General features: G+C 49.0%; 1 protein-coding gene across 1 annotated transcript; it reads right to left on the bottom strand.

Annotated features, from left to right (window-relative positions):
- Positions 1–4,123: 4,123 nt before the first annotated feature.
- On the bottom strand, positions 4,124–5,191 carry LOC139667757 (G-protein coupled receptor 12-like). Its single transcript, XM_071547243.1, has one exon. It carries the CDS (start codon positions 5,189–5,191, stop codon positions 4,124–4,126), a length of 1,068 nt encoding a protein of 355 aa, XP_071403344.1.
- Positions 5,192–8,420: the final 3,229 nt, after the last annotated feature.

Here is an 8,420-nt window from a genome sequence, read left to right on the forward strand (position 1 = left end):
CCATATTTCTCTCAAATACAAACATCCGATTTGTTGGATGAGTTTTTAAAAACCTTTTTGTTAGAGTTGAGTCATTCTACAAATCCTTCAAAACCAACCACCTCTCTCTCTCTCTCTCTTTCTCTTTCTCTCTCTTTCTCTCGATTGTGGCTTTTTGTACACAGCAAAACACATTTGGACATTATTGCGAAGGAGTTTTTTGTTTCAATAAGGCCAAAAAATAAACAACAGACACAAAAGAGATTCTGCATTTTCAAACAAAAACAGGTGACAGGGAGTAGAGTGGCATTCTGCTGCTAACTTCCCTTTGATGGACAGAAAATAGAAAACACCTCTACTCCTCTAGGTTCTAATTTACAAGGTAGAAAAAAAAAAAACATAACCCATGATCTTAATACCTGCTTCGCCTTTGTGCGATTTTCGAAGTTTTTTTTCTTGTGTGTGTGTGTGTACATGTGTTCTTTGTTGTCGTCTACTGTCGTGGTTTATTTGGTAGAAAGCATTGAATTTGGAACACGTCTGAACCTGTAGCCTTGTGACAGCGGCTCCCTGTCGCTTCAGAGATTACCTGTATTTTTTTTTCTGATGTTGAATCGTACACACATATATATATATATATATCTCTTAGGTTTACAGTTTGAAACTCAAGCCCATACAGTTCCCATGCACTTGTTTTCCCAAAGCCAGCACACCTCCCACACATGGGCACCAGACGCGCGCCTGTAGCTTAGTCATGGCGCCTCTCTTCTCCCGAGGTTGTGCAGAGGAACGCGAGAGTGAAAGCTATCTTTTCTAGATAATTTAAATGGAAATGGCGAGGGAGAGCGGCAATAAATCCCCCCCCCCCCCCTCCCCTTCTCAAGCTTCATCCTCATCGTATCCACTACATCCTCTGTACATTAGGCCGGCTCCCGGTGGCTTTATTACCGAGATGTTATTAGCATTAGCTGGATTTAACTTACAAGATGCCCTTTCGCCGGTGGAAATAACTTCACCGTGGCGGTGTGTGTGTGTGTGGGGGGGGGGGGGGGGGGGCAGGGGCGTGACCCGGGGGTTGCGTTAAAGCGCGTCTCGCCTGGCGTTTCCATTTCACGCGGCGTCACCTCGCCTCTCCCGCTCCTCATTAACCCGCCGCGCCTTCAGAGGGGCCCCGGGCGGCGCCGCACTGCTTCTTCTAGGCGGGGCGGTGTGTGAGTGTGTGTGTGTGTGTGTGTGTGTGTATATGAGTGTGTATATGCAGCTACTGCTGACAGGCTGCAAGTAGGGTAGCGGAAATGGAAGGCGTAAGCTACCAGCCAGAGGAATTTAGACCATATGATGCTGGTTACAGGCTTATTATATATATATATCTTTGTGTAGATCATATCGTCTGTTCCCTGCAGAAGATTCATACTCCAATTTTGTCATTTTCATAGCTGACTTTGTCCCAAGACATGTTTCACAACCATGGGGCCGAGCTTAAGCATTGAAAATGTACTGTAAAATGTTAAAAAAAAAAAGGTAAAAAGCAGCCAGTTTAGAGTCTTTTTGCAGAACTACGGCGATATACAAGTACAAGTCGGACGTACTGTAGCCTACCAAAGCCGACTGGATGATAAACGACCTATTGAATATGGATCTTGCTCAGCTCCAGCTAATGGATAATCAATCGGGCAATGGAGTTAGAATGCCGTCTCTAAATTTAGACCCGCATCGGCCTAAACGGCGTTATGCGGATAAATGACGAGGTTCCCTTTTGTCTTTGAAATGCACCAGCTGCCTTCACCTTTCGTGTGTGAGAAGGCTGGTTGAAGGGTCATATGTTGGTTCGCTCATGCATAATTTCTGATGTTGAGATACGAGAGAGAGGCGAGGAAACGTCGAGTGAAGAGAAACAACAGGGTCATCATCGCACTAAACATCGCACTGAATTTAAAAGACCGTTCCAGCGGGGTTGGAGTTTTTTTGCTAATTTCCTGCATTTCCTCACTGTTTTACATCACTGTAGATTGTTTTCCACTGCTTTTATCATGATATGTGATATGGGCTATTTTCCATTATTGTAGTCGTTTTTTAAAAGTATGAGTTACTCCCGGTAAAGACGAAAGCAGCAAATTAAACCCATAAGCTTTCATTTCTGTTTCATTCTCTGGATCTGTCTGTTGGCTTTACTGGGTTGTGATTGACAGAAGGCGGGTCCTAATGTAACCGCAGAGAACGGTAGCTATTGGTCAAAAGATTTCTTTTGGAGAGAAAAAAGCAGAAATTGGAAACCACTCCCGGTAATTTTGCCTCTTCTTGTTTACAGGCAGAAACCGGAAGTTATGAAGATGATATGATATGAACTCCTACGATTTGGCCTATCGTATGGCATATGTTTATAATCTAGTAAAATGATGTATCTATGATGTAGTTAATGATGTATATTAAGTATGTAGCCTATGAACTCCTTTCAAAATCTAAAAGTTTATAGCCTGATATTAGTGTTCTGATTGTTGGTTTTTCATTTACAGTGATGGATTACCTTCACCGAGCGAATTAGCCCATTTTGGAACTGAATGGGAGTGAATGAGCCTCAGAGGTATGGTAAAACCTCTATTTAAAAACACTGTTAACCGTGGTTGTATGCATGTAAAAACACAAAGAGCTAAAAAAAAGTCCAATATGGCTGGAACGGTCCTTTAAACCCTGTCTCCCCTTCTCTATCAAGATGGTGTAGAGAACAGCGTAGCCTAGTTTCCAGCTCTCTCCCCCCCGCAGCAGAGTGCATTCCCAGGGTGGCAGCGCTCTGCAGTGGCGCTGTCCTTGGTGCTGAATCCAGCTCTCTGTGCCTCACAGTCAGTCACGGCGCAGCGGCTCGGCTGGCTGGCTGGCTGGCTGGCTGAGAAACCCGTTCTCCTCCAGCAGGGAGCGGGTTTGCTTTCACCACGCCAAGGACAACACGCGCCGGCCTAAATATGGAAACCCCCCTCTCTAGGTTTCGTCCGACTCTCTACGCGTTTATCGTCACCTATGAGAGGGTTTAGATTAAGTGTTGTGTTTGAGTGTTGTTGAGGAGGCTGATATGTGATTGGGAGAGTTGTTGTTCTCTGAATCGTGACACGATTTTTTCCCACTTCATGGCATGCTATCCATTGAGATTCGTTCCTTTCTTTGACTGGATGCAGATTGTGCTGTTGACGATGGGAAAACTCATAATGGGCTTGGTAGACAAACAATGTTAATGATCATGGATACAGTATAATTTGGATCTCAGCACACAGAGCTAATTATTGTTACACTGTGTCTATAAACTCAGTAATTACTTAATCTGCATCAGATCAAGGGAACACTGTTGTTAAAATACTGTTCACAGGGGGAAATATTCTTGGGTTTTTTGTTTTTTTTTTCCCAACAGGAGAACGCTGCAAAGATAGCTCATTGATAATACTCAGGGTCATTCATTGTGTATATTTAGCTCATTGTATTTCTATCCATTGACCACTTAATTTCAACCACACCAGTGAAAACAAATGACTGTTTCACTCCTTCTGATTGCATAACCATGCAGTGTTTCCCAAGCTCAGGTCCTATGGAGATTTAGGGCTATACCTCCTAAATCCCACCTTCAGATCGATGCTACTCTTGAGAAGCGCGACTCCCTCCTCTCCCACCCTCCGAGCAGGGACCTAAAGGAGGTCAGCTGTTGGAGTCACCTGACACACCCCCCACCCCTGCACCTCCCACACCTTCCTGCCCTGTACGGCAAATCAAACACCCACCACTAAACCCGTGAGGTTACCTTAATCAGGTTTTTGCAGTTGGTTTCACGCCATCTCCCTCACTGCGTTGGCTTTTCTCGGAGCCACAGATAATGTCCTATCTGTGGCTCTGCTCTATCTTTTTCTCTCGGACCACGCGGTCTCCTCCTCCTCTCTCCCTTCTCCCTCACCTGCCAGTTCCACTTTTTACCGTGGCCAGCCGAGCGTCCGCCATCAGCCTACCAGCCCTGATATGAGGAGGAGAGGAAACCACCTTTTATTTTTCTTATCTCACACCCTTCCTTCCTTCTCCTCTCAATCTCTTTGCTGTCGTTCCGTCCTCTGCCTCCTGCGACCCTAAACCCGGCGTCAAGCATCGTGCCAAACGGAAACCCCCGTCCCCGTTACACGTCACTGGAGGTCCTGGGTCTGAGCGAGAGGTTGGACGGGACGCACCCGCAACACGCCATCCACAGCGACTTCTGAATGTCCGGGTTTCGGAAGGCGTAGATGATGGGGTTGATGACGGAGCAGCAGGTGGCCGGCAGGACGGTGGCGTAGGTGTATATTACGGGGTAGCTGGAGTCGGCCACGATGGAGTACATGGCGAAGGGCAGCCAGCACACCCCGAAGGCGCACAGGATGGCCGACAGCGTGGAGACGCCTTTGGTGGTGGAGATGGCCACGAACTGGTGCTGCACGGCGATCTGCTGCGCGTGGCGGAAGGCGATCTTGCAGATCTGCAGGTAGAGCTGCATCATCAGGGCGAAGACCAGCAGGAAGGTGACGGCGAGCGCCACGGCGTTGTTTTTGGTGACGGGCCGGCAGATGCTGCACTGGGACTCGTCCCTCAGGCAGTTCCAGCCGAGCGCCGGCAGCAGGCCGAGCGTGAGGCACAACACCCAGATGAAGACCACCATCACGTAGGTGAAGGTGACGGTCCGCTCGGTGTGGTAGGTGAGGGCGTTGTACAGCGACAGGTAGCGGTCCACCGTGATGGCCAGGATGTTGAGGACGGACGCCGAGAAGGCCGAGATGAGCAGTCCGACCGACAGCAGCGTCACGAACTCCACCGAGCTGTCGACCAGGTAGGTGAAGACAAAGTTCAGGATGAGGCCCAGGCCGGCCAGGAGGTCCGCCACCGCCAGCGAGCCGATCAAGATGAACATGGGAGCGCGGAGCGTCGGCGTGTAGAACAGCACGGCGATCACCAGAGCGTTCTCGCAGGAGATGAGCGTCCCGGTCACGCACAAGGCGATGTCCCAGGGGCTGACCTCCTGCGCGGCGACGGCGGTGGTCGCCGGCTGGAGGTCGGGGGTCAGGGTTCGCACCACGGGGTCGGAGGAGGAGTTGGACGGATCCTCGGCGAGACTCCAGGAGGTGGAGGAGTCGAACGGGTCGAGGGCGGAGGAGTTGAGGCCGCTACCGCCGCCGCTACTCATGGCTGCCGCTGCGGCCAGGGAGAGAATCATAGCTGGAGAAAGAAGAGAGAGAAAGAGGGGAGGAGGTACGGAGAGGGAGAGGGAGGGAGGGAGGAAAGGGAAAAAGATGGAAGGAAGGGAGGTAGGGAGGGAGTCAAGAAGGAATGGAGGAACAAGAAAAGAGAAATAAGGTATGGATAAAAAAAGGGGATAAGGAAAAGTGAAAATTAAGGGAAGTAATAAGGAATGGAGGAGGGAGGGGAGCAAGAAGGGAGGGATGAAGGAAGGAGGGAAGGAGGGAGTATGTACAAAGATGAAGTTAGGAAAAGAAGGAGGAAGAGAGGGAGGAAAGAAAGATGAGAAGTGAGGACGGGGGCAGTAAGGAAGGAGGGAGTTAGAAAATAGGAAGGGATGGAGGGAGGAGAGGAGAGGGGTAAGGAAGTATGGGAAAAGGAGAGGAGACCGGAAGTGTGGGGAGATAGAGGTGGGAGAGAGGGAGGAAGGAAGGAAGGAGGAAAAGAAAGAAGGGGAGGAGAAAGAAAGGAGGGAGTTGTAGTCGACAATGTGTGAAATAACAGGGAAACGCTCAGACGAAGGGAGTGAAAAAAATGTGAAGAGAAGAAGTGACGAGAGGAGAGGAAAGTCAAAGACAGAAAAATGACAAGAAAGCGGAGAGAAACGGGCAAAAATGAAGATAAATGAAGAAGAGGAGGAGGGCGTGACATGTAGAAGTGACGAGCATGAGAGGAAAAGGAGAGAGCATGTGAATAAAGAGAGGGAGGGTAAGAGATGTCGATTAATAAAAAAAAAATTGTGGGGAAAGACAATAGAGTGAAGAACAGGTAGAACGAGGATGAGAAAGAGGAGAGAGAAAATGCGAGACCGGGGGAGACACAAGTTTAAAGTAGAGAGTAGAGGAAAACGGGGGAGGAAGGAGGTTAAATTTACGAAGGGGGGTGAAGAAGCGGAGGATGGAAGATGTAGATAGGAAAAGGAAAAGAAAGGATGAGAGAGAGATTGTTGGAGGGGGGAGATGGAGACGGGGAAGAGGAGAGGATGAGAAGGGGGAAGAGGATAAATGAGAGGGTGAGGAAGGAAGGGAGGGAAGGAAGGAAGGAAGGAAGGAAGGGAGTGAGGAAGAGGAAGGCATGGTCAGCTACCCCCTTGGATAACGGGGCGAAAAGTGAAGTTATAGACAGAAAAGATATATTTCATTTAATTCATTCATTCATCCTTTCATCCACCCACCCTTTCATTCATTCATTCATTCATTCATTCATTCATTCATGAAAATGATGCACTTGACCCAAGGAATGCACGTCACCAGCTCCCACGCGCCACGCCGACAGGTAATTAGCAGCAGCACAATAGCAGGTGTGGACACGGACACACACACACACACACACACGCACACGCACACACAGAGGCAAAGGTATTCCACAAATGTTAGCATTTGGGCTATTCTTTCACATCTAGGCTTCTTGGTACCTTTAACAATGCAAGCAATGCGATAGACCGAAGAAACCGACACAAACCCAAACACTGAAAGCAAACGGAGCCCCCAAAGCTGAAATCAGGTGTTCTTCTTCTTCTTCTTACCTAAAAGACGCCGGCCGCGGAAGGAGACGTCCAATTTCCACAGAGTCAAAACCATCACCAACAAATTCTATTTTTAGAGCATCTCTAAAAATGGTGCATGACGTCCTGGGGCACGGCGATAGCTGTCCTATTCACTGGTGGAGCGCGTGCCCGTGTGTGCGTGCGTGTGCGCGCGTGCATCCAGAACCCCTCTCCCCCCCCCCCCCTCCTCCTCCTCCTCCTCCTCCTGGTTCCCGTCCGGATTCCGAATTCTGATCCTGATCGACACTGCGCACGCAGACAGAAATCGCGAGGCTAATTTTAGCTCAGCCGAGCTGCCAGCGCGCGCCAAGGATGTGGAGCTCCATTCACAAAAATTCTCCCCTCACACCGCCCCCCCCCCACCCCACCTTGCCTTTCTTCACCCCCGCCCCCCTATTTTTCATCTCTCCCTTTCTCCTCTCTCTCATGCACTTGCGCGCACGCACACACACGCGCACACACATACACACAAACACACACACACACACCGTCAATGACTGCAAACGGCTGGGAAGGTCACCACCAAACCCCCGCAAGGCTCAGTCCATGCTAACGGAAGCCCGTGCAGCCCAAATGCAAGCCCGTTTCCACCGGCGACAAAATCACGTTACAGTCCCAGACCGCCAGCAGTTTTAAAAACCGTTAGACTTGTGTTTGTAGTTTAGCAAAGAGAACAATAGCTACCTCAGTTTCATTCAGCTGCAGCGCAGAGCCTGAGCCAGCCGGAGAGATGGGAGACAGGGAGAGAGAGAGAGAGAGAGAGAGGAGGGGGGATAGCGCTACAGAGACAGAAAGAGATGTAGCTAGAGGTGGAAGGGGAGGAAAAAGAGAGAAAATTACCAGGTCCTTGTCTTCTTCTTCTTCTCCCTCCAAGAAAACGAGGATATCTCTCCTTTTTTCCTTGCCGAGTTGTTTCCTTATCCTCCCTTTTTTGTTGTTCTTTTTTTTGGGGGGGAGGGGGGGTAACAGCTCTTTTTTTTTTTTTTTTTTTTTAAATATATATCCCCTCTCTTTCCCCCCTTTCCCTCAGCGGCGCGCGCTATATTCCTCGGTTGGCATGGTTATTAGCCTTCTGTCGGCAGCTCCGCTCCGTTCTCGCGCTGAGATCCTCGGCCCTCATTGGACGCGCTCATCATTCTCCCCGTCTGACGTCAGAAGTCTCCACTCCAGTCATCATCATGGTCGGGTGTGTGAATCACGGAGAGGAATAATGAATTAATAAATTCCCTCCAGAGGAATCAACACGACTCTTATTGTTATTTTTTTTTATTATTTTCTTTTTTTTAATTTCATTTATTTATTTATTTTCTGTAGTTTAGATGGGTGGCGGACACCGGAGGCGGCGGAGGCATCAGGATGATCCCCCCTACACTTAAATCGCCCTTTTCTTTTTCTACCCTCCCGCCTATAGCCCTGCACGCATCTACACCCACACACACACGCACACACACACACACACACACACACACACACACACACATGCACAAGGTCGGAGGAATGGATGCACAGGCAGAGGGGCTTATACATAAAAACAGGTTCTACTTTTTCCTTTGTAGCGTCAAATAGGCTAGTGAATAATAATCCATAGAAACAAAACGACAGTGTGTGTGAAACAATACCCCCCCCCCCCCCCTAAATTCCTCAGCAGAGGAGGCTGAAA

The sequence above is a fragment of the Centroberyx affinis genome, unplaced genomic scaffold (genome assembly GCF_046629955.1).
Source record: "Centroberyx affinis isolate AG114_WGS23_722 - 3 ecotype Tasmania unplaced genomic scaffold, CSIRO-AGI_Caff_v1 ptg005739l_1, whole genome shotgun sequence".
In the NCBI taxonomy this organism is placed as follows: domain Eukaryota; kingdom Metazoa; phylum Chordata; class Actinopteri; order Beryciformes; family Berycidae; genus Centroberyx; species Centroberyx affinis.

Coding starts and splice junctions, on each gene's coding strand:
- LOC139667757 (XM_071547243.1), bottom strand. CDS start 5,191: ATGATTCTCTCCCTGGCCGCAGCGGCAGCCATGAGTAGCGGCGGCGGT.